Below are 27409 nucleotides of genomic sequence, written 5' to 3'. Positions count from 1 at the left end.
TAGTGGTAAAAATGCGAAGTAAAATAAAGCAAATCAATCAATATGATGTTAATCTATGAATACTGACACCGTGCCTCATTTGCTTCATTGCCTCCTTCACATATACTTACTTAATTTTTATTCGTTGTGTGTTTCAATTATATAGGCACACTTATATTTTTCCATGTTTTATACATTTATAAACATTTTGCAGAATTGAGGGGTCTAGTGAGAGAGGGAGCTATGCCACAAATCTTGATAATTTTATTTTTTTGCCATTTTCAGTCTTCTCGTACCATCTGTCATCTATCCAGTGAACAACAACCATGTGGCATAGCTCCCGCTTGTTCTGCAGCAGATTTTCTGAGTTCTTGAATACGTCCTCATCAGCATTTTGAGTGAGAGAAGGAGCTATGCCACTTACTGATGGTGTCTGCAATAGGAGTGGCAGAGGTTGTGTTGCAGTAACCGGTGATAGATTTAATATCAGCCCTGAAGTTAAAAGATCTCATGCCAATAATGCCTTATATTCTTCCAGTTCTTCATGGTGTTTACCAAAAACTAAAATCCACAGAAACAATGGACAGTGAGGATCCTCCAGAAGACATATGAAGTTGTCTTTATGTAGATCATATGTAACCCTGTGAACATGATTTACACTGAGGCAAAAGTATTTAAGCCTTGTTCAAAGTATTTGATGTGCTAGATTGATTCTTTCACATGGGTATACTACAACAATATACCATACATGTTCATAATAAATGGTATTTATATTGAAATTCATATTTTTCCTTTTGAATAATTTACCTAACAATATGTTCAGCAAAAAAACAAATACCCTTTGTTATACAAATTATGACTCAACGCAATGCTTTAGAAAACTCAATTTATTTCAATTTCTTGTCAAAGTGGCATAGCTCTCTCTCTCACTAGACCCCTCAATTGTATACCTTAACAAATTAATTCATGTAGGATAAAAAGCTGTTTGTATAGTAAGATAATCTGTGTAAAAATTCTCTAAGCTTAAGTGTAACTCTACTTCAAATAATAAATAATAATAATAAAGTACTTTGAATTCAATTTCAATTTTATGATTTACATAATAATAATAATAATAATAATAATAGTAATAATAATAGCAGTACTGCGGGAACCCTTGATAATGGCAATCATGACATGATAGATAAACACTTAATTTTACTTAATTTCGTTTTTTTTAATAACATCTGGCAACTATGCGAATCGCTTGTTCAGCTGGATTTTCATATCCAATAGGATTTCAAGATTCACAAGAATCGAATTCTGGTGGAAGCTATATAGTGCAGACAATGGTGAAAGTCAGGTCGCATATTTTCTAGCTTGTGAATGTAAACGGCTTGATTACCAGTGTCTAATACAGACTCGGAAAGATCTTTTGATGATATAACTTGATTGTAGCAGATGGGATGCTTTGGATTGTCAGAGAAAACATTGAAACATATGTACTGCTGCAGTTAGAGGATCCAAATTAGGAGAAAATGCAAGGGAGAATAGTGAATTTGTGAAGTAATAAATGTAAATGTATTACTCTCTCACGTTGAGTAAGTAACACCCACACACACATACATACACCAACAGTAATTCATGTTTGAACAAGGAAAAAATAGTTGACCATACTACTGGTAAGGAAAATATTTGTAGTGCAAGCTATAAAGACAAACAATATTGGAAGAAATAGAATAATTTATACTCGTGGCTGTCGCACTGTCACTATAATATTTTTACCAGATATACTGACTTAGTGGATCGTACAGATTAAATACTCCCTCTGTCCCATAATTATAGTCCGGTATGCCATAATGGTGACTTTTTATTTATGTTCTTTTGGATACTTGATCGGCCAATTTGTACTGATCCTTGAGTAATAACGTTGTATGGTTCATTCCCGTGTTTCATTTTCTTCTTCTGTATTCACCAATGTCACAGTTTGCCTATCGGACAATTATTATGGGACAACAAACAAAAGTGTACCGGACAATAATTATGGGACAGAGGGAGTATATCAGTTACTAGCTGTATACCCCGCGTTGCCCGGGTATTTATTTATCCCAATCTTGTATTAGGCAGGAAAATAATGAATTCTAACTATAGTGTAAAATGTAACTAATTTTAAATGTGATCGTGAATGCCACCAAATAGCTTAGCGACTCCGAAAACTATGGATTCGACACTAATCTAGATCATTTAATTTTTCACCCCCTCGCAACACAGCCTGAATGTTAGACAACCCGAGAAACACCATAGTTGTGCGGATTGTATAGAGTCACGGATGTCTGTTTGTGCTGAATTTAATATAGGTTGTTCTCGATTATTTTCACATCTCACCCATTCCCACCCCATCCCTCAGAGTGCCAGGGTTGTCTTACCCCAACAGTATTTCTTTCCAGATTGCAAGTGACACGTGTACCAAGTTTGGTTGAAATTGCTCCAGGCGTTCGAGAGTTGTGGCGGAACAAACAAATATACATACCCACACAGACACACACGCACATCCATTTTTATATATATAGATAGATTATAGAATTCTACTTTCAGTAATTCCCATCAATCTTCAGCAGGAGTATAAAACAATCTCCAACAACTTCACACTGGCAGCAATCTAATATATAAAAATGGATGTATGTGTGTGTTTGTTCCGCCATAACACTCGAACGCCTGAATCGATTTCAACCAAACTTGGTATACATATCACTTGCAATATGGAAAGAAATACTGTGGGGGTTAAACACCCTTGGTACCCATAGGGATGGGGTGGGAAGGGGTGACATGTAAAAATAATCGAAAACGACCGATATTAGTGTGGAATCCATAGTTTTCGGGGTCGCTAAGATGAATAGTGAAGCTCCCAATGCCGTTCAACTCCAAGTTAATTTTACACTATAGTTAGAAATCATTATTTTCCTGTCTAAGAGAAGATTGGGATTAATAAATACCCGGGAAACGCCGGGCAATGAGCTAGTATTTTAATAAACACAAATAGTATAACTGAGTTTCATAAATGGCTGACACACACTAGGCTCAATTGAGATTAGTTTCGGAGGCTGTGCCTGGTCGATCGTTGATTGTGACTAATATGCTTGCAAGAAAATTCCCAGCAGAATGTTGCTGTAAAGTAACTAAAACTGTAACTTTTTAAAAGAGTAACTGTAACTATCAGTAGAATATAACTGTAAAAGTGAATTTCTTAGATTTTGAAAAGAGTAAGTTACGTTTTTAATCAAGTAACTGTAATTCTCAGAAGATGTAACTGTAAATTAGTTACTTTTTAAAAAGAGTAGCTGTAACTCAGTTACGGTTTGAATCAGGTAACTGTAACTCTTAGCAGAATGTAACTGGAGAAGTACATTAGTTACTTTTTAAAAAGAGTAGCTGTAACTCAGTTACGGTTTGAATCAAGTAACTGTAACTCTCAGCAGAATGTAACTGGAAAAGTAAATTAGTTACTTTTTAAAAACAGTAACTGTAACTCAGTTACGTTTTGAATCAAGTAACTGTAACTCTCAGCAGAATGTAACTGGAAAAGTAAATTAGTTACTTTTTAAAAAGAGTAACTGTAACTCAGTTACGTTTTGAATCAAGTAACTGTAACTCTCAGCAGAATGTAACTGGAAAAGTAAATAAGTTACTTTTTAAAAACAGTAACTGTAACTAAGTTACGTTTTGAATCAAGTAACTGTAACTCTCAGCAGAATGCAACTGGAAATGTAAATAAGTTACTTTTTAAAAAGAGTAGCTGTAACTCAGTTACGTTTTGAATCAAGTAACTGTAACTCTCAGCAGAATGCAACTGGAAAAGTAAATTAGTTAATTTTTAAAAAGAGTAGCTGTAACTCAGTTACGGTTTGAATCAAGTAACTGTAACTCTCAGCAGAATGTAACTGGAAAAGTAAATTAGTTACTTTTTAAAAACAGTAACTGTAACTCAGTTACGTTTTGAATCAAGTAACTGTAACTCTCAGCAGAATGCAACTGGAAAAGTAAATTAGTTACTTTTTAAAAAGAGTAGCTGTAACTCAGTTACGATTGGAATCAAGTCATTATAACTCTCAGCAGAATGCAACTGGAAAAGTAAATTAATTACTTTTTAAAAAGAGTAGCTGTAACTCAGTTACGTTTTGAATCAAGTAACTCTAACTCTCAGCAAAATGCAACTGGAAACGTAAATTAGTTACATTTTAAAAAGAGTAACTGTAACTCAGTTACGTCTTCAATCAAGTAACTGTAACTCTCAGCAGAATGTAACTGGAGAAGTAAATTAGTTACTTTTTAAAAACAGAAACTGTAACTCAGTTACGTTTTGAATCAAGTAACTGTAACTCTCAGCAGAATGCAACTGGAAAAGTAAATTAGTTACTTTTTAAAAAGAGTAACTGTAACTCAGTTACGTTTTGAATCAAGTAACTGTAACTCTCAGCAGAATGTAACTGGAAAAGTAAATAAGTTACTTTTTAAAAACAGTAACTGTAACTAAGTTACGTTTTGAATCAAGTAACTGTAACTCTCAGCAGAATGCAACTGGAAATGTAAATAAGTTACTTTTTAAAAAGAGTAGCTGTAACTCAGTTACGTTTTGAATCAAGTAACTGTAACTCTCAGCAGAATGCAACTGGAAAAGTAAATTAGTTAATTTTTAAAAAGAGTAGCTGTAACTCAGTTACGTTTTGAATCAAGTAACTGTAACTCTCAGCAGAATGCAACTGGAAAAGTAAATTAGTTACTTTTTAAAAAGAGTAACTGTAACTCAGTTACGTTTTCAATCAAGTAACTGCAACTCTCAGCAGAATGTAACTGGATAAGTAAATTAGTTACTTTTAAAAAGAGTAACTGTAACTCAGTTACGTTTTGAATCAAGTGACTGTAACTCTCAGCAGAATGTAACTGGAAAAGTAAATAAGTTACTTTTTAAAAACAGTAACTGTAACTCAGTTACGTTTTGAATCAAGTAACTGTAACTCTCAGCAGAATGTAACTGGAAAAGTAAATAAGTTACTTTTTAAAAACAGTAACTGTAACTCAGTGACGTTTTGAATCAAGTAACTGTAACTCTAAGCAGAATGCAACTGGAAAAGTAAATTAGTTACTTTTTAAAAAGAGTAACTGTAACTCAGTTAAGTTTTCAATCAAGTAACTGTAACTTTCAGCAGAATGTAACTGGAAAAGTAAATAAGTTACTTTTTAAAAACAGTAACTGTAACTCAGTTACGTTTTGAATCAAGTAACTGTAACTCTCCGCAGAATGTAACTGGAAAATAAAAAAATTACTTATTAAAAACAGTAACTGTAACTCAGTTACGTTTTGAATCAAGTAACTGTTACTCTCAGCAGAATGTAACTTGAGAAGTAAATAAGTTACTTTTAAAAAGAGTAGCTGTAACTCAGTTACGTTTTCAATCAAGTAACTGTAACTCTCAGCAGAATGTAACTGGAGAAGTAAATTAGTTACTTTTTAAAAAGAGTAACTGTAACTCAGTTACGTTTTCAATCAAGTAACTGTAACTCTCAGCAGAATGTAACTGGAGAAGTAAATTAGTGACTTTTTAAAAAGAGTAACTGTAACTCAGTTACGGTTTCAATCAAGTAACTGTAACTCTCAGCAGAATGTAACTGGAGAAGTAAATTAGTGACTTTTTAAAAAGAGTAACTGTGACTCAGTTACGGTTTCAATCAAGTAACTGTAACTCTCAGCAGAATGTAACTGGAGAAGTAAATTAGTGACTTTTTAAAAAGAGTAACTGTAACTCAGTTACGGTTTGAATCAAGTAACTGGAACGTAGTTACTTTTTAGAAGTAAGTTCAAGTAACACTACTCACTTTTAATCACGACTAAGATCTCCTCCTGCATCTCTTGGAGCATCGACCTGTGGAAGTTGTCGTCGGGGACCTCCTGGCTCTTGAGGTAGCTGCCGCAGCTGAACTGGTAAAAGTCCTCGCAAGGGTTGGCCGAAGGGTCTAGCCTCTGCAGGAGCCTTGCGGCAGCCATGATGCACGCTGGGCTCTCACACACTTCCGGCCGCCTCTTCTGCTCAACAACGTCTGAAAAAAGAGTAAAAAGTCTGCTGTGAAATCAAGCAGCGGTTTCTCGTCACAACAAAAAATTAACAGAGCAGGGTGGGTATATCTAGAGGATGCCATCTTTCGATGTGTAGTGTCGACGTCTTGGACCATACTAACCATTAATGCCATGAAAAAGCGAAATAAAGTGACAGAGCGATGAAACTTACGTGTCAGTGCTGCCACCTAGCGACACGGTCTGGAACTCGTCTCGCAGACATGTGGCGTACCCCAGCCTGGAATACATATCCCGTAAGTTTCATCGCTCTGTCACTTTATTTCGCTCTTTCACGACATTAATCCTGTTATTTATTGACCGTACCAAATAATAACCCTCTATAATCATAACCGTAAGCTTCATAGTAACAATATTATTATTATTATCAAGCTTATGGTTATTATGATGGAGTTTTATTTTTACGTTTTTGTTTGATGTCCACTATATGCTCAGATAGGCTATCCGGAATTGGACCTACAGTTTAAAGTAAGATCCGAACCATTATGTGCCTTTACTGAGTATTAAACTCGGAACCCCTTGATTACATTTATTATTATTATAGAATATTAAGTACAAAATAAACAATTCTTAAGGATAATTACTATAAATTACAGTTGTGTGCACCTATTAAAAACTAAACCATTAAAATTTCATTAATTAGGTAAACTATGTAATGGCCATTAATACTTTAAAAACGGCCAAAGTTGTTTTCCTTCAGTTGGATGAAAGCAGTTTTAGACTGACTAAGCCTGTCATTTCTCCAATTAATGTGTTGTACAGTGTGGTCGAACCTTTATTTTTCGCTCAAATATGTAAAAGTACATTGTGAGACTATACCCATTAGAGTCCTGTAGCGAGAGGATTTCGTTCCGGCGCCAATAGTTCGCACGGCCGACGCTAGATAGCGTACGGAATTGAGAGCTTCTTCGCTTAGCCCCGTAGTACACATATAACCGTAATTTGCCTGTGGTAGTATTCCCTCAAATATGGACTATGAAGGGAGGTGGTGAACATAGTCATTATCTCCATGTTAAGATGAAGTTTAGTCTATGTTAGCAATACGTACAGGGACATATGAAAATTAAATAGATGATTGTGGGCTGAAACTGGACCAATATTTTTACACATGTGTCTACGATTTATTATCACATTAAAATGATATTCCATTGTCAGAAAATTACGCTATACTAAGCCTTATGTATCAAGGGAAAGTAAACTATTCTTGCCCCCCGCCCCAGTTTTGGAACCCAATCGCCGCCACTGCTCATGCTTTTTCCATATAACTGAACCAAGAAACCTCGGCTACGTAACGCACTTAGTTAACCACTACACCAAGGAGGCAATTTCCTGGAACTCACGGGATGTCGGTTCAATGGACTATGTTATACCTCTGGAAGTAGAAAAGGAAAGGCATTGAGTTCAGGAGTCAGACTTATCCAGTTAGCTCAACATAGGAGGCCGTGGATTTTCAACAGACCATGAAACCACAATGGCCATGAATGTCAAGAGGTTCTTTTAGCCCTGCCAAAGTAAAACCCAGGATCCCTTTCTCCGGACACGTCCTGCAGAGCAGTTGACCTGGAAGAAAGATTTCGTTTGCCTTAAAAATCTCGGACTTTTGCTGCAGCCTCTGCGATGACAAGGTCGTGCTCTGGGTGAACAAGATAGTCCTTGTTGACGCACTCTGTCAAGTTTTTCTTTGGTTCACGTTCTCTGTGTAAGGCATTACCCCCCTGAGCTAATACGGTACAATATTGTTTAGCTATTTGTTCGTCCTCCGTTGAGAAGTGTTTCAACTGAAGGCGATTTCAAACTTAAGCGACACGCGACGTGTCAGTCGAAAACGAACCTTAAGAAATGAATGAAACTTCTGGTATCGGAGTGGCGCGAGACGCTGCCTCATCTTATCCACAGAACGTTTCTTACAGCTTATTATCGCTCGCTTTGTTGAGTTTGTGTTGTCATTTGCTGCCAAAACACCACTTAGCAGCTTGACTACTCTCTTAACGTATTTTGCCGACGACGTTGCTGCGTGTAAAACTACAATATTGTTTCAACAGGAAGACTTTTCACGGAACCTACTTCAACCGTCCCACCCATATTTTGTAACTGGACTCGTCCAGTCAACGCATGCGCACTTGCGTCGATGGCCACTACTAAAGCAAAGGGACTATAAAGCATATAGGGGAAGTCGGGGCAATATGAGCAGTTGGGGAATATGAACAGGTTGAAGCATTATCGCGCACACCGCCACGAGGAGAATCGCGTTTCCAGTGGCCCAATAAATGTCGTGAGCCTAGGGACACTCTTTGACGTGTCAGCGTCATTTTAATGTAAGTCTGTGAAAACTTTTGTCAAAATGTAGTCTTATAGTTATTTAGGAATATTTGTATAGGCTAAAATAACATGTAAGTTGTTAGTCTGACAAAATGCCATAATAAGTCATTTGAAAACGTAGTGATTAGGCTTTCTATTCAGAATGAAACTGTTTCGTTGCATGTAAGCATTGTGGCACAGGAGATGGTAATTCAAATCATTGCGTCTGGGGAAATATGAGCAGAGGTATTCGGGGTAATATGAGCTGAAATGGGGAAATATGAGCAACTATTTTCGACAGTAAAATATTCCAAAATTAGATTAATACGAGTAGATGAATTTTTCTGCTGTTTAGAACATTCAAATTAAATTAATGTAATTTAACAATATTATAAACAAATAACAATGTAATACATTAATGAATGATTTATTCATTCTTTTACTGATGAAGATTGTATATGTCCTGTTTGCGGAGGAAATAATGACTTCAATGGAGAGAAATGGTTGAGGTGTAGGAATAGCAGCGAGTGGTTACGTGAAGACGGTGTAAACATTGAGGAAGATGGAGTCACCTTTGTATGCGAAAACTGCAAATTATTTTTTGGGTGGTGATGATGGAGACATTCCTTTCGTGGTGGATTGTGCTTGTGTTGAGTATAAATGCTAATAACTACCAGGTGCACTAAGAAAAAAATGTAAAAATTTTGATATATCCAGCTTTATTTGCAGTGGCCCATATTACCCTCTGGGGTAATATGAGCAACTTGACATTATTTTGTAAAATATTGTTTTTACAAGAAACTATCGGGTTCTTCTTTTGGGTTAAAGTAGACAACAAGCTGAGGAATCAAACGGATAAGCGTTTAAAACTGTAACTGTAGTTTTTTAATGAAAAACCTTAACTATTCTCATATTACCCCGACTTCCCCTAGGAGCATTTGCTTCACATAACTTTGAATTAATCTCGACGCAAAGCAAAAATATCTCTAAACTTCTGTTATGGCAGTCACAAAAATAGCAACTGTATTACCTGTTTTTTCCAACTTCGGCGCCCACATGTTACAATAAAATCTTCAGACTCCCCTTCGCTCGTTCTTTGGTGTGTCTTGAGTAAGTCCCACAGCAAGGAAAGTGGAATTAAGGGTACGAGGGACAGTTTCCACGTCCAGCCATTCGCGAGAAGCGGGCACTGCTCCTCCCCCACCGACCCTTCCCCGCGGCGAGCTGAAGAAGAAGAGGTCCATCCGCTGGATGGTTGTAGGAGGGGAAGAAATCTTAGCATTACGCTCTTTAGAATATCAAACTTCCGATGGAGTAGAAAAACACATGAACGGAAAGAGAACATGCTCAATATTTCATTTCCGGTTTTCAAAATCAAAATGTCCTTTGATTAGACGTAACTTAAAGTTGAACTTGCCTCTCAATAAGAAATATATGGGATCCTGCAAATACTTATTCATAGATCGTATCTGGTTTAACATGGAGAGAAATCGATGCTCTATTCTGCCTCTGTCGCTTTTTAAACAGAATTTCACATTTCGACGTTATTCAAATACAGTAAAACCTCGTTAATCCGAACTAATGGGGGATAAGGTGACCGGTTTAACGAAAGTCCGGATTAACTGAAATAACCTAAAAGAACAATAGAAAGTGCATTAAAACTCCGTTTATAGCAACAAAACACGTTTATTATGGTGTATTTAAAGGGCATATACTGTACAGTTGCGATGGTACAATTCAACATCCTTGGATGCAATGGTCTCTTCCATTGCATCGGCGGACAGTGGTCACTGCCAAAGAGGCACGGATATTAGGGTGCCGCTACCTTCAGGATTAAGAACTAATCCTTCAGTAGACACAACCAAATACCAATGAAACAATCACCACAGTCCGCCTCCAGCTAGCTAGTCGGTAGGGGTGGGACACCACTGAAGGTTTTCATTGCAAATAAAGATAATTACTTAAAACAAAAAAGAAAGATTGGAAACAATTTTTCTTGAGTTTAATGCTGATTAAGATAAGTAAAGAAGAAAGTTTTTAGATAAAAAAGTTCTAGTTGTTGTGATTGACATTTTCGAGAGGGGATGATTACTGAATCACCTGGGCTGGCGCACTGTTGTTTAATTTCGTTTTCTTACCCCTTTCATGGGTTCCTGGACGACACTGCCGTGGTGAAGCTCCTATTCTTGCGTCCTGTGGTCCTTTATCAAAACACCGGTTCTGCATTGCTCAAACCGATCCATTGGTGCATTTAGTTCCTTGCTCACACTTATGTATTTTATAACACTGTCCGCACAATAAACTTGTACTGAAAATAAGCATAGCAACTTGGACGTCAACTTGTTTTGTCACCTCACACACTTAGGTATCTTAACACTGTCCACCATAATATCTCTTACACTCGGTACTGCTTAGTGGTCACCGACGGATCTCGATGGTATTCGACACCTCCGTCCTTCACCGTACTCGAGCCAAAACTGTTTCCACAAAATTTAGAATGTTATGGTTATGCCGAAATTGAGTTGACGTTTTGAATTCTATTGGTGGAAATTTGGAGGGAAAAGTTACAAGCGGCAAAGGACAGTTTGCAGTGATGTCAAACCTCCTATGACTCCAGGCAATATATTCCCGCCACACCAAAGCAAAGTATCCAACCATATTATTATATTACTATAATTCTAGTGACACATCTTTGGAGTTTGCAACCAGTACAGGAGGATGCAGACCAGATGATCGGGACGTATAAAAGGGGTTATTGTGAGACAAGGAGTTTTATGACTTGTGTCGCCAGAATGACTGGAGAGAGACACACAGTTGACAATAGCAGTGGCTGCCTCTGGGCCATTAGTGGAAAGATGAATAGAAGAGAGAGCTGGGTTAGCCGATAGTTGCCAGATTTAAGATATTCGCAAGAACGTTTAGTGTAAAGACATAGGGATTTCAGAAGTAAAGATGGCTGTGATGCGAGGCTAGACTCGGGGCGAATCCGTCATGGGCCATGTGTGGCGATTTAGGGTTTGCAAGGGGAAATCTTACAGCAATACTGGCAAGAAGTTGCTGCGAAATCAGTGAAATGCTGGAAAGATCTAGAAATATGAAGAAATGATAGAATTCTTGAATGATATTAGAAAATAATTAGAAATGAAGTATAGATATGAACAGTGGTGGAAAAGAACTGTTCCACAGTACAGTCATGGAAAAAAGTTCTTCCCCATAAGGCTTTAATAGGAGCAAGTAATGCAGGAGGGTAGGCAACACATATTGCACCCTTCGATGATCGGGTGATTTTGCCTGTCTTAACACCGAGAAATGTGTTCCACGCGAAGGTCAACATGACAGGAAAGCAAAGAGGGTCACGTGACTATTGGTTACGTGGAGTGTTGTGCTTCTCCACGTCCCCAGTTCTTGATCCACATTGCAGAAAAAGTAGAGCTGCATGCAATATATGAAAATAGGTTGTTTTCAACTACACGCTTAATTATGATTTTCCCAATTGTAAATCTATCAGACGTGTCTCCCGATTTAGTCGGGACAGTCTTTTACTTTGAATTCCTGTTTGTCATAGGCGTAACTTGACGGGAGCAGAAAGGGCATTTGTAACCCCCCCAAAAAAATCAGGTTTCTTAAAGCTGCTAAAACAGGAATTAAATACTATGACTTGACGCGTCCAAAAAAAGTATTATATTGAAAGATTTTTCCCAAATACGTAGATAGCAATTTAATACTTTGAAAGTGTCTCAGATTTGTTTATTATGTCACATCTTAGTGTGGCACAGGTCTACTACAAAAGTGGAATTTCGTAACAGAAATATGAACCCACTCCTTTTATTTCGTAGCCGATTTCATCTTGAAACTGAAACTAAGAATATTAGTTAACAATGTCATTGGTAAACAATAAAAAAATGTGTTAGACCCAATTCTTTAATACCTTATTATAATCTTTATCGCAATTTTAAATTTTGTTTTAAGTCCACTTTATGCAAAAAAAAAAGTAAAGTTCTCACCTGTGCTTAGCGCTACGCCATGAAGGCGTATAGGGGGTGTGGGGGTAACGCCCCACACTTTCTTGATTCGTTCGTGAGTGGGGTTGATGTGATCAGCATCACGCCCCTGACCGCCTTTACCCCCAGGTACCCATGTCATTCGACGCTGGGTGGGCGCCGGGGCCGCTTCCAACGTTAGAAAACTTACCGGGCTTGAACCGTCCGGGGATTGAACCCGGGGCCTAAAGCATGGTAGTCAGACGCGTTACCGACTGAGTCACCGGCACAGATAGACTAATCTGAACTGCATACAGTTTAAAGTGGGATCCGAACCACTATGTGCGATCACCTGGTATCGTACCCCAGACCCCTTGATTACAAGGCCTTACCACTACGCCATCAGTGAGGCGCACACAATCTTTCTATTTCGACCTTTTTAAACCTATATGTATCATATAAGAGGTTGTTTTACGTTGCTATGCCTCTATCGATTATATTTAGCCAGTATTCGAGCACATAGCATCAGGTTTCATAGAATATAAGCTTCTCTTCCATGTTTATGGTTTCCTGTCTGCAGTAGAAAAACTGGCAGGTTCCCATAGCTTTTCTTTCAATAGTCTTCCAATGGTTGCATATCATATCACTCAAATTTGATTCATTCGTTTCGAACACAATCCCCGATGGCGCAGTGGGATCGTGGGCGCCTTGTAATTAAGGGATCCCGGGTTTCGATACTCGGTGGAGGAACATAGTGGTTCGGATCCCCCTTTAAACTGTAGGTCCATTCACGATTAGCCTAACAGGACATAAAGTGGACTTAAGACACCAAATCAAGCAACCAACACAATCCCGTTATTGTCCAGATTATCGAATCCAGAGCCTTCGTCGCGAATAACATAAGCAGGAAGACAACGTGAAATAACCGAACAGAAACAGAACCTAAAACCTACATCGGATAGATTGGATTAAGTCGACGATACAGCACGGGTTCTGAAATGAAAAAGAATACGAAAGTTGAAGGACCTCTATACGCAACCACTTTTCCTCCACTCGATGGGGAAGATATCCTTCTAGCTGAGAAGCCTTTACGTAGGAGTGCCCTGAGGGAACTTCAAGGCCACGACGATAAAGTGTTCTAGTGCAATGACGGGACCAAAACATACGTCAGATAGCTGTGTTCCTCCTTATTTCGTACGCCATTGAATACTGGAACACGTGACCTCGTCTTTGATAGAGCAGAAGCCTGCTTGCTTGCCACCACCCTTTAGTTCAGTGACCTTCGCCCGTAGTCAGCAAGAGTGAATGACTCACCAGATACTTGTTGTCTGTGAGGCTACACAAGAATAGATATTTCGTTAGTGGCTGTAAGTATTGTTTCATCTGCAGTTATATCAGTTAACATTTCAATAGTTTCCTTCCTAATGGTTACGTTAGTAATAAACATGTAAATTAGTTCTCGAGAGTGAACGTTTTATCTATTTGAACGGGGGATTTTTATACAGCCTGCATGTATTATTTTTTCCTGAAACAAGAAGAAATTCGAAGACGCAAAAAGAGTTGTATAAGAGTAGTTAACAAAAGGAAAAAAGAAGAAGAAGAAAACGAAAATGTAAATGCTGAAATAAATTATGGTAGAGATCGAGTGAATAACATTTTGTCATGGGGCCTCCTCGATGGCGTAGTGATAACGTCGTCGCCTTGTAATCAGTGGATCCCGGGTTTGATACACGATGGATGCACATAGTGGTTAGTATCCCACTTTAAACTGAAGGTCGAGTCCAGATTAGCATATCTGTGCACCAAACCAAAACTAAGAAAGAAATTGTCACAGTGTAAGAAAATTTCATGTTCAACCAGATACGAAAGAAAAGGGAATAATATATTGCAGGTTGGAGTTCACATCTGTAGCATCTAATCAGCACAATTATGAATCGCAACATATCTTATGAGATCCATTTTTATTATACATGTATGATAATATAAGAGAAGTAGAGGAAAGAGAAAACCAAGCGAAACACGGACGCCTTCTCCAGAATTTCAAATCTCGTTACATAAGGTTCTGGGTTGGAGTCCCGAACAGGCATGACTTTCTTGTTATTGCCCTTTTATCTGCTTCATTTCATCATAATTCATCGTTATGGTTTACCTGCAGGGGAAGAATTATGACAATAATTGCCAATACAAAGCCAATGACAAACAGAACAACTCGATTACGGAGATGCCAAGAAGAAACGAGACTTGACAGTTTCTCCGTCTCTCGGTTTGTCGAACTGAAAATTGCTCTTCCGTTCTCGGTCTCGATTAGTTAAATATAGAAATCGAAAATGTATGTGAATGAATAAACATGTATTTTATATATTCCGGTTTTGTAGGAGATTTCGTGAGAGATGAAATAAGTACTCCCATCGTATTTATTTTTATAATTTTTATTCCCTGTTCGATGATCGCGACGATAAGCACGAGTGACCATTACATGAAATTGATGACGAAATAGTAAACACCCCCGACAAGGAAGGTACTCAAACCCGGGAACTTTGGCGACGATATCGAATGTCAATCACTTAATGAGCTTGACCACCGAGCCTGCTTAATGTTGTTTCTGTCAGGTAATTCGTAATAACTATCATTTTCTTCATAATTTATCTTATTGTTGTGATTAACCTGAATTCAAAGAATTAGTTGAAAGGCAAACATGCAAGATTGAATGTCTCTGATGTTACTTCGTGCCGAATAATATGACGTGGTATTATGATATGAATTTATTAATCATATAATATGCCTATTCATTCCATTGATTGATCCCAATTGAGCACACAAAATATGCTATAATGTCCACTCCATGGAGAAGTGGTTAGCACAGCGCGCTACGATGCCATGGGTCCCTGGTTAGAATCTCGACTTGGGCGTGGGTGTCCTTGGTAAGTGTCCCTTCATCAATTTCATCATAGCATCACTCATCTTCATCGTCGCTATTTGCCAAAAGTGAAAGAATAGCAAATCTAAATAACAAACATCCAATCAAATCGAACATCTCTACCGATTTAATTCTATACGGTACCGAATTCCCACTTTATTACTGCATCTTAAGTCATTTTACAGCATCTCAATTGTTTTCCGATTCGAAAACATTTGGAATGTTGTTTTGTGCAGTTGATTGTGCATTGTTTCGTTGTTGGGATTGTTTAATTAACGTCGCATTAATTAGTTTTAGACCAATCGTGACGGGGGAAGCAAGAGCACAAAGAAAGCGAAAAAGACAAGGAAGAGACCACGGCTTTCATTAAAGATAGCATCCCGTGAATACAACTCAAGTGACTGCAGAATATTATGAATAAAATTTATTTCGCTTTTTCCTTTTATTTCTGTTTCAGTTATTTTACTAACGCTTTTCTTCTACCACTCGCGTTACTCGTGTCGGTGAGGAAGAATTATAAACTCGTGAAATGGACGATGGTACAAAAAAATATATGCCTCTCCCACGGTTCGAAACTGTCAGTACAAAATATTGTCTTATTTTTAAAATTTACGGTCAAATATGGTTTGTCACGTAGCAATTTTCGCTTATCTCTTTCTCAAGGGGTTCCATTGCCTCTCTGATGTCGTAGTGGTAACGTCTTCGCCATGTAATGAAAGGCTTCCGAATTCAATACCAAATAGAGAGGATTTGGTTCGGATCCCATTTTAATCTGTAGGTCCAGTGCATGAACTGGACTTAAACAATTAACGTGTGGCATGTGGTCTGTGATGAGAACCATCATTTAAGCGAACCTTCTTGACAATGACTCTAATATCACTTGAAAGAATAGTATTTCCTTACGAGTAGCTCTTGTCAAGAAACCAGTTCCTGAAATTTTCTTCTGGAGGCATCGTAGCACCCAGCTGTTTGTTGTGGCTGGGGCACGAGTCATGTGACTCATGCTATCAAAGCTCAATCCTTCCCGAGAACTCGGAATCACCAGGCAAACTTAAGCGAATATTTTGTTATTTGGGTTGCATAAACAACAGGCTTTAAGACGTTACGAAATTCTACGTCCCGTGGCCCAGGTATTTTTTTCTAAGACTGTACAGTACAAAGTTTGCGGGAGAAAGAATTTCATCAGTGGTTGACTGCCTTTTCTTTGAGAAGTTATCATGTTGACTTCTAGCCACATTTAAAACCTTGCATTCTGTTTCATTCCCCCTTTTGCCTGTCCGTATTAACGAGGTATTACTGTAAATACCCACCTGGTTTGAAACTGTCCCTAGTAGCTCTAAGCAAAACTTTTATACATACTTCACAATCTAATCTACGAAAGCCGTATTTTGTATTTGCATTGTTATCTGGCGTCGCTTTCCTGCCAGTTTTGGCTAATCGCGACAATGAGGATGAGCAATGATAGACCACCCAAAAAAAGAACACGGGTCTGGCTCAACTAAAGTCGTGAACAAGGTAAAGCTCTTGGAACAAACGAGGCTCGGTCTTGTCAAGATTTCACAGACGCTTACGTCGATTCACGATCTCGAAATGTCTCGAACATCGAGAGTAACAGTATCTGAATGGCATTTTCAAATAATTCTGTAAGATAGTTACAACCGTTCAGACTGATTGTTTTTAGAAAGAAGAAAGGATAGAAAGAAGGAGAGATAAAAGAGAGAGAGAGAGAGAGAGAGAGAGAGAGAGAGAGGGTGTTTTTCATTCTCTCCTTCCTTCCTTCTTTCTTTCTTTCTTTGGAGAGAGAGAGAAAGAGAAAGAGAAAAAGAGAGAGAAAGAGAGAGAGAAGGAGAGAGAGAGAAAGAGAGAGAGATAACAGAGAGAGAGAAAAGAGAGAGAGCGAGAGAGAGAAAGAGAGAGAAAACAGAGAGAGAGAGAGGAGAGAGAGCGAGAGAGAGAGAAAGAGAGAGAGAGAAAACAGAGAGAGAAAACAGAGAGAGAGAAAAGAGAGAGAGCGAGAGAGAGAAAACAGAGAGAGAGAAAAGAGAGAGAGCGAGAGAGAGAGATAAAGAAAGAGAGAGAGAAAACAGAGGGAGAAAGAAAACAGAGAGATAGAGAAAAAAAGAGAGAGAGAGAGAGAGAGGGGGGGTGTTTTTCATTCTCTCCTTCCTTCCTTCTTTCTTTCTTTCTTTCTTTGGAGAGAGAGAGAGAGAGCGAGAGAAAGAGAGAGATAGAGAGAGAGAGGAGGAAGAGGAGAAATGCCGACGGAACAAAACTTCAATACAGCATCTTTTCAAAGAGAACGGAATATTTCTTTATTCAAGTCAGCAGAAAAATCTTCCAAGGGACACAAGAACTCAGTCCCACGAATTCTTGGTCGATCATCAAATGGAATCGGTTTAGTTTCACAAGAAAAGAAACCTCTTTTCCTTTTCTTTAATGACAGAACAACGCTTGTGGGTTTCCCAATTTTCTTTCATTTTAGTGTGTCCTGCAATGCGGCTACACTGCGAACTCGAGGAAAGGAGAGGGGAGATCTTAAGAATATTTTCCCACCGACGCTATACTGTTATTTCGCAATTCCTCTGGGTACTCGCAAAAAATCCCAGACCGCAAATTTATGAAAGAAACTTCACCAACCTCTTCTCACGCGCTGATGCTCTTATTACTTAACATTCTTAAACTCCGTCCAATTTCCTATGAAGAGTGGCAGTTTCTTCGGTTTTGACAAGAAAATGCTCTCATGGCCGGACCTCTTTTGGGGATTGGGTGGAAGGAGGGGTGGATCTGAGAAATGTCTTTCGATTCGTCTGCTTATATCTTTCAAAATCTCTCCTGCAGACGATTCAAAAACAGATTTTTCGTTTTTGCGATTGTGGTAATGCGTATATGTGGTTTTCAGTTCCTTTTACACATCAACATTAGAGAATTATTTATTAACTAATTTACACTAAAACCAAGATCGATTTGTTTAAATTCAGATTTATGTCACTTTTTGTTACGTACCCAATAGGACCAAGTAACGTAAATAGTTTGCCAAAGCGGAATAGAGATGGCAGCACTAGGCGTGCAAGACTAAGAATGAGCATAATATATGTGAATAACATATAGCATTTCTAAAAAAAATAATCTATACTGAAGTACATAAGGATTTTGTAGATATCAGAATCACTTTTGGTGAAAGATCATTAATCTCGTAATCATTTAATTGTGTTTATTAGGCTCTATGAATGGAAAAGAAAGGAAACATAATATATATACTAATGGGGTGAAGCTCATACGAAAGCAAATGTAATATGCAAACTGCAAACACATTAAACATTTCTCTTGATTAAAAATTCAATACTTTATCTAGGCAAAATAGGAAATATTTTGTGTAGAAAAACATACAAAATACTAAATAATAATTAATACTAATAATAAACATGGCAGCTGATATTTTGCAATCTATCATTATTTTTTTTTTCAAAATTCAGCTGCAAAAACTTTAAAAAATATTTTAAGTTACAATTATAGAGTACATCCAGAATGTTTTACTTTCACTGGAAGAAAAGTTACTGAAATTGTTATAGTTTCATTAACACACTCAACAAACATTTCCACAGTAGATTCATGTAGCTATACAGTATCAGAAACAGAAAAATGTATACTTAGATATATTTTTTATTTGCTTTAATCAAAGTGTTCGAATATTTTATAGGGCCGTTTAGTAGAAAAAAACCTTTCCATAAAAAAGCAATTTTAAGCGTGTTTTCTTTTTTAAAAAATCGATTTAAATTTTAAAATATCCCGTTTAAATAACAAATATCATCAAAAATGATTTCTTTAATAAAAATCATGATTTTTTATTCACCCTGGCTGAAACAGATACAAAGCCATTCTGTTCTAACCAGGAGGAAATAATTTGTATTGTATGGACGAAAGGTTGAATAATAATAATAATTGAGACCATAAATGTTTTCTGAATAGTGATAAAGCGGGCGTTACTGTCCGACTGCTTTAGCCGAGACCATGGACGGACGTGCGCATGCGCCAATTGGACGTGTTCATTGGCAAAATAGGGGTGACTGCAGTAAGTGCGTTCTGGGCAGCAGGAAGCGTGTTCCACGATAAACGTCTACTGTGGAGAGAACAAACCAGGCAAAACACGTAGAGAGATGTTTACGAATTATGGAAGGGTTCGGAATGAAATAAATGGCATCCATCAACGAATTGAACGGATCTGTAAAGTGTTCATTACATCACATTAGTAAAGTACATGAACCTAATATAGCGTATTTGCTGCTTCCAAGTAGTTACATGATAAATTCAACAGATGGCGTTAGTATGCCATTTAGACTGTTGGAATAACATGTAGTGCTGTAACTTGAGGACAAAAAAGCGAATATCTGGATTTTATGATTGTGTTCTACGTGATATAATATTGCATAGACAAGTTATTACTTACTACATCTTCCAAGTGATAAGAGTTTATATTCTACTCCATATGATGATATCTCGTAATTTGTACTTTACAACAATGTACTTGGACCACTATGTAAGGTATACGCGATATAGCGTACAAAGAAATGCCGTAAAAGAAATGTGACATTTGTTACTGGGAGTCACTAAGGATGATGAAGGACCTTTCTTTCACTTTCCCAGAGTGTGATGTGTAATCCTGCTCTTCTGGTGACAAGTTATGACACGTCACTTCATTGCATATTGGTTGGTAAACGATGTTATTTCTTTGTGTAATCTCATTATATCGTTGTGTAAATAAAATGTAAGTGTATCAATATATACACTTACCTACACATAAAATAACATTGTGGTACTTTGTTTACAATTTCTGTTGCAATTTATTATGTAAAAGATCAATGTATATTACTAGGCCATATTGGGTACATATGTATCCAATATGGCCTAAACGTTACTTTTTAACAAATTCTCCACTGCACCCATGCTATTATTTGGAACCGACTCCAATGTTTAGTAAACGTCCAGAAATGTTCCCTCTCTTGAATTAGTTTTACCTTTCTGACTTTGAACACCATTCGAAACAATCGGAAACCTTATTGGGTTTAGGCACCTTAGATTAACTTGTTCGTAAATCAGTAGCTTCAGTTTAGATCATTCAAATAAATTGATCTCCTCAGCAAATATAGGTTGTTGTTTTTTTTTTTTTTTTTTGGACTGCAGCAAAATCTATTTCATTTTTAATTGAAAATTTACAGAAAGTATTCATTGTGCATTTCAACTCATCAGGGCCCATAAAGTGAACTTAAAATAGTATGTATATGAAAATATTTCAGCATAAGTCAGATATTGATGTTTGAAAGTCTAGTTGTAAGGGCATATTTTTCAATTTATAGTGCATATTTTGTAAAATTTTAGGTCATAAGAGAATATTTTATTTTGCATATTTTGGTGATTTTTAGGCCATAAAAATCCGATCACTAGTCATCACTCACACAAACGAAATACCAAAACTTAGTTCGGCGAATGCTTCTGCCTGCCTTCACTCACACATTTGGGATCGTCCGGCTTAACTACCTTAGTTTTGTCTTCCCTGGCTGGAAATCTCGACCTATTCTCAACTTCTTACAATTTGCTATATTTTTACATATGAGAACTTTAATTTAAATTGTAACGTTCACGTACATATCTATTAATCTATTCCTTCTTTCCTTTCTTGTTTTGTCGATTATTACTAACTATGAAGTTCCTCTAGTTTTACATTTTTTTAAACAGTTTGATAAGCAGCAACTTTATTTTTCCGTCTTCGGCTTAGTGCTGCCATCTATGTTTAACACATTGGGGTCTCACGACGGGCATAGCCCGCAGTGCACTTAAAGTGAATGTGGACGAAAGACGGGCATAGCTCGTCCTGCGGTATGCAATCGCTTTGCCGATTGAACTACGGGCTATGTTGGTTGTTCGTCTCATGTGCGTGTTCCTTCAAGCCTCTTGGTTGAAATTCCGACCGCTAGGTGACTCATGTTCTATTTTTATCTCGCACCTGCGACTGTTTGTTGTCGGGTTGATGTACGTTGCATTGTTTAGAATGGCGTCGTTAGATCCAGATCGCATAGCGGAAATTCTGCATTCCATTTGTTCATTAGGTCAGTAGTGAATGCGTATGTAATTTATAAGAAAGTAAACAGGGAAAATCGTAATATGTCTCCGGAAGAGTTCATCATCGAAGTAGGGGAAGAGCTACTCATCAAAGCGGGCGAATATAATAAAGGTCAAACATCAATGTCAACTACAGCAGATAGGCTAACAGGCCGCCATTTTCCAAGGAAAATCCCCCCTACAGAGAAAAAGTCAAGGCCCTGTAGATCATGTAAAGTTTGTGGAGACAGGCACAAAAAATAAACTGGCAAGTGGGCAAGAAAAGACACAACATTTTACTGCCCCAGCAGTGACGTTGCTCTCTGCATTCCTGAATGTTTCGAACTTTTTCATACAAAAGCTAATTACCTGTAATTTGCAATTATTTTTTGTTATGTGCACATAAGAAGTATTCTTATGCAAGATTCAAAAGATGTATTGATAGTTTTTGTAGTTTTTGCATTGTTAATTATTGAAATTTCTACATTACGAACTTAAAATATCTCTATATTAACATTTGTTACAATGTTGTACTTTTTCTTTTTTCACAAAACATTGCTGAAAGAAATATTCAAAAATGTCTGGAAATGAAAAGAAAATTTAACAAATTTTTGTTCATTGAAAAGAGGAAGTTTTGTAGATTTAAGAGGGAGGTGGAGTTTGGCGAAGGTCGCCGTGGAAAGCGCTTAAATTTAACATGGGCTTTTTTGCATTTTGTTGAATATAACGTTTTAGGGCAAAAATTTGCCGGAAAACACGCAGTGGATGTGAACTTAGTTTATGAAACTTTGAGTACATGACACATTTATGCAATTTCAGTTCGTTAAATGTGCACAAATTCCATTATTTTTTTTCAATTTCCCATAAGGAAATACGTAAATAAGCACAGAATGGTTATAGGATTTGTGGGTAGCACCAACGAAAATGGCCATTATGATGCATACTAACGTAATGCTCAATCCTTTTATGACTGAGCTAGGGAGGGCTTTTCTTTCAAAAGTCACTTGCACGGCCCAAAATGATTGTTTAAAAATGTCATGTATTATCGACGGCGAAAGATACGGCCGCTTCAGCCGAATTTCATTCATCATAGTTCGCCACTTGGCCACTAGATGTCTCTGTTCGAAAATTGCCCCAGGGTGACGGGAGGGCTATTTCGCGCGGGTGTTTGAATCCTCTGCACAGCTGGGTTCCGTCCCCTCCTCAGAAGGTCCCGTAGCTGTCACAGCTTGATTTATTGCCTCTTTCCCAGGCAAGAAACCAAGAAAGCAGGAAGGCCATGAGTTTGTGTATGTTTGAGTGTAGAGAAGCAGAGCATATTTACCGTGAATTGGAACCAGTGACAGTAAATTTATCTCGATCCCTACCGGGAAGGACGTATTCAGGGGGGTCCAGGAGTCCTAACCTTCCCCCGAAAGACTTACCAAGTACAAAAATTAATGAGATCATAAAATAACTTCAATTAAGTAATGAAAATAAGGTTGTTGTCTAATCGCAATTTGTTTATTTCCGCAAAAATATTGGAAAGCAATACGACTTTGAATGACAGTACCAAAGAAGATTTATGCAAGAATTATTACTACTTATAATAACATGCAAAATATTACCAGGAATTTTACTTTCGTCAACTGGATCTAACATCATTTTTTCATACTCAACAAATATTATATTCTTTATCTATTTGGCATTAATTTCCTTGCCAGGGCAGTTTCTATTTATTTACAAATTTTGCCGACCTTAACTACACGTAAGCTAGATAATGAATACGTGATGTTATACTGTATCACTGTTGTTATATCGCCTTCTTATCTATTAATGTAATAAGAATACGTATATTAATTAATTTAATATAATTATACTTATTTTAATTTAACATTATTAATATTATTATTTTGAGACATTACGTTAGGACGCCTCTCCAAAATATATATATCTCGATACGTGCCTGGTGTTCGATTTGAATAAAATGTAGAAAAGGCGGGGAGGGTGGTAGCGCTTCCTCTTTTTACATTTCGATAGTTTTACCTCACATGTAGTACTTTGTGAGTCAACGGTGCAGATAGGAAATACGTGTACACACACACACATAATTGATGATTCGCAAAGGAACTTCGTTAAATTCCCATGCTTGTTCCGCTCACAAATCATATCCTCTCCAAATTACAATAGCCTACTATCGTTGTTGCTTACATATGTGTGTGTGTGTGTGTGTGGTTCCTAGAACTTCACTATTTCCAAACATAAACTTGATGTGACTCTTACAAAACATTTGTTTTTGGAGTGGAAGGATCATGAAAAGGTCTACTGTTTCTTTGCAAATCTTCAATTAATCTAAAATTTAGTATAAAAACATAATTTTGGCTGACTTGCTAACTTGAGATTTAAAGACAAATTATTAATTTGAATTCTCCATAACAATTCAAAAGTGACATAAAATGTAGAAGGACAAGACTAGTGTTGCCCACGGGACGAGACGGGACAGGCTTTTAAAAATTCGAGACGAGATGAGATTGATCATGTGTCCCGAGACAAACGAATATTTTCGAGACGAGACAGCATTTCACAGCATTTCCACAAGACGAGACAGGCCAAAGTCTCGTCTCGTGGGCAACACTAGACAAGACTCTTGGCTTGGTTGAGAATTACATTAGAGATGTACAGGTTAGGAAAGGGGAGGGAGAATTCAGTCTTCTTCCTTTTCAGCGCGAACCCTGCCTCCTACATTCTACATGTCCATTCAAAATGTCTTCTTAGTTTCAGATATTTTTGCCTCCCCTATAACGGTCAAATATTGAGTGACAAGTAATTAATCTAATTGCCCGTTAGTAGGAATTAATTGCAATTGGTAATATTAATATCCGTCGCGAATACAGGTGTCTAGCGAACTGCCTTAGCCAACACTAGATTGCTCAACCACCGTTTTTCGCCCGAATTCGGATTTACATGCATTCTTATGGGAATAACAAGAAAAATGCAACTTCTAAACCAATGGACCGAATTGGATGAGATTTTAACCAGCGGAAGAACACATCATGAAAGTACTGATTCCAAGATTTGAGCCTAATCAGAACAGAACTACGGGAGTTATGAATTATTAAAGATTCATCGCTGAATTGAAAGGGAGAAGCTACCCTACTGAGATGCCTTTGCTTTTCGTGACTGACTACAATGGAGGAAGAGTTAGCCTAATCTCTGCGCGAGGGGCTGCTACCAAAGGTTAAGGACCGGAGTAAGCATTGACCAGGATAGGAGGACAACGGTCAAAGCACCAGAAACAATAAACAAGCACCTGATCATAGAGGGTAGCGCGTCACTACGTTCAAATCTGGAATAAAAGGGATGATTTGAAACAGTTTTGCACAGTTTGCCTACAATCGCCACCGGAGTGTGAGCTACGCGCGACCGAGCTGCGAGTTGCAAGCAGACTCGAGGTCTGGATTTGTTTTTCCTCGAGTGAGTGTTTCAGAGCCATGGAGTAGAGCAGAATAGAACCAGGGGGTCGTTACTCCCCTTGCCGTCAACGCATCCGTGCACATACGTGTGGTTATGTGAGAATAACGCCAGACACGTCTACCCGTGTCAATCGTCCGAAACAACGTCCAAAGTAGTGAAAGTTAATAACATTTGATATCCATGTGAAACCGCGAATGGCTCATCGCGTATGTTCGTCTCATCGCCCAAGTCACGTATCTGTACTTACGAGTGACCGCGAAGAACTGACCTATTATTGCGCAAGTTGTCGTATGGAGTCGACAGTGAACGAGTGAAGCCAGGATCCGATGAGGCCAGATGGAGCTGCCGACTGATCCACTTTCGCCAACCAGGATAACCGCGAGGTGCAACAATGGAGCGTGGAGGCCTTCCAAAACTGTAGGACCACTTTCACCCAACCCAGGTCAGAGGGAGTGCAGCGAAGGTAAGATCCAACCATGTGCGTGTGTGAGAAAGATGACGACTATCTACCGCGAATCTGCGTAAATCAAATCATTGCTTAACTTAAATCAGTGCTATGGCATCCCTAGGCATCGGTATTCCGGCGGAAGTAATCAATGTTAAAGATGAGAGTTTATGTTAGCCGCAAACGACAGTTCATGAAATATATTTATACCTTCAGAAAAGATAGAAGGGGTTCGCACAAGGAACAATTATTCAATTTATGCTTAAAATCCTAAACGATAAATTGTAAAAGGCAATGTAGCCAAGACATAGTAAGAGTATGGTCAAAGTAGTAATTAATCTAACCTTTGTAATTGTCATATTGTCGCCATATGCCATGGAATGAGAGTATGAATGTGAGATCGAGTGAAAGAGGGCAAGATGTAATGTCTTTTTATCTGTGCTTTAATATATGTGTATATTCAGAAACACCGTAGTATTATGTAACGTCATTTCAGGTATTTAAAATCAAATCCTCCTAGGTTTATTCTCGGTAACACCGACTGTTAGGCACTTATCCTGACCGTATTATAATTCATGTAATGTTTAATTCGCCCAGCAGGTGAGGCGAGAGATTCTTCGTTGTTGCGTTGCTAAGCTCAGCTCAGTTGAGTTAGTTGAGTTAATTAGTTTATTTATTAAATTAGCAGCCCGTGACACCCCTATAGCGTAATGGTAAAGATGACCCTCGTAATGTCAAAAAAGGTCCCGAGTTTGGTACCTGGTGGACGCCCAATAGTTCAATCCCACTATAAATGTAGATTAGCCTATCTATACATAAAGAAGACTTACAGAAACTCAAACTCAAGATACTCAAACGACCGGCATAGGGTTGACGGCGCTTGGTGCAGTGAGAGAGCTCCCCTTTGCCAAATCAAAATTAGGAAACAAAAACTCATCTTCAGGGGTTCCCTCACTTTTTCGCCCTTAGATGGCAGCTGCTGATAAGGGATGAGCATTCCACCCCCCCCCCAAAAAAAAATCTGCCTACGGGCCTGCTGTCCTGCATCATGACCGTCCGGTCTAAGGCGTCATGCTTTGGGCTCTCCAGCTACGGGACGCGCGCAGGTTCGAGTCTCCTGGAAGAAGCGTAACGACTTTTCTCCTGATATTTCGGCCAGTCAAACTCGCGGCCCGCGGGCCGCATGTAGGCCCCAGCATCCGTTAATGCGGCCCGCCTTGGCCCCACTTAACACTTCATGCTTGAAATTATCTATACATTTGTAGTTATCCCGTTTTCTCTTTTCTCGTGATACAAGACCAGACTCATCCAAACTTCAACACATTGACCAATTTTCCCAACACAGGTATACATACATTCCATTATAGAGTAGATGTTGTGTCAACTATTGTACGGACGCGATAAGAAGCGGCGTGCAATCAGAACGCAGAACGGCAGAACGTGACCAAATTCTGTCTCCTCATTGGCTGCCATGTGGCTGGGGGATTTCTACGTTGCCACGTTCGCACAAACACACGGACAGGCTAGTCAGCTGTTGGCAAGCTCGGGCATTCTGGCAAGCATGAAACATTTTATCTTCCTGCTCTACACAGCAACCGAAAACCTTCACTGAAAGAACCTTTGTTGTGTTTTTGTAATGGTACATTGCAAGCATCAGCTACCGGCATCTTTTTACTTATGTTGTATCGTATCACAATTACCAACAAAAGAAAATGCGTCTTGTGTTATGAACAACACTGTGGCAAATCGTTCTCCTTTGATTTCATTCCGCCTCTCTTTGCCTCTTTGTCACGCCGCGATTGTTGAAGCTTCAGAACGTACAAATGAAATGTATTTCTTGAAAATTAGGGCAAATTACGTACAACTTCGTTTCGTTAACACGTTTTTAAATTATATTTTAAGGAACCTACAAAAAATTCACCTTCAAAACAGAATTTTACAGAACTGAGTTACTGTATTACGAAGAAGAATTTATCAAGAACAAATCAATTGTGTGTGAATTGATTGATTGAGTTGGTGTTTTAAAGTCCACTTTAGGCACACTACGGCTAATCTGGAATGGACCTACAGTTGGAAGTGGGATCCGAACCACTATGTGCCTCGACAGGGTATCAAACCCAGGACTACTTGATTACAAG

General features: G+C 38.2%; 1 protein-coding gene across 1 annotated transcript in view; it reads right to left on the bottom strand.

The window, feature by feature from the left end:
- The window catches only part of LOC145996321 (neprilysin-1-like), a 201206-nt gene that overhangs the window by 144214 nt on the left and 29583 nt on the right, over positions 1–27409 (bottom strand). The window contains exon 3 of the mRNA XM_083132753.1: positions 5830–6051. Within this exon, the coding sequence (XP_082988879.1) occupies positions 5830–6051 (222 nt within the window). The remainder of the gene's footprint in view (positions 1–5829; positions 6052–27409) is intronic.

The sequence above is a fragment of the Lepisma saccharinum genome, chromosome 12 (genome assembly GCF_977018435.1).
Source record: "Lepisma saccharinum chromosome 12, izLepSacc3.1, whole genome shotgun sequence".
Taxonomy (NCBI): domain Eukaryota; kingdom Metazoa; phylum Arthropoda; class Insecta; order Zygentoma; family Lepismatidae; genus Lepisma; species Lepisma saccharinum.
The sequence above is the reverse complement of the archived record's forward strand: the minus strand, read 5'-3'. Positions and strand labels throughout refer to the sequence as shown.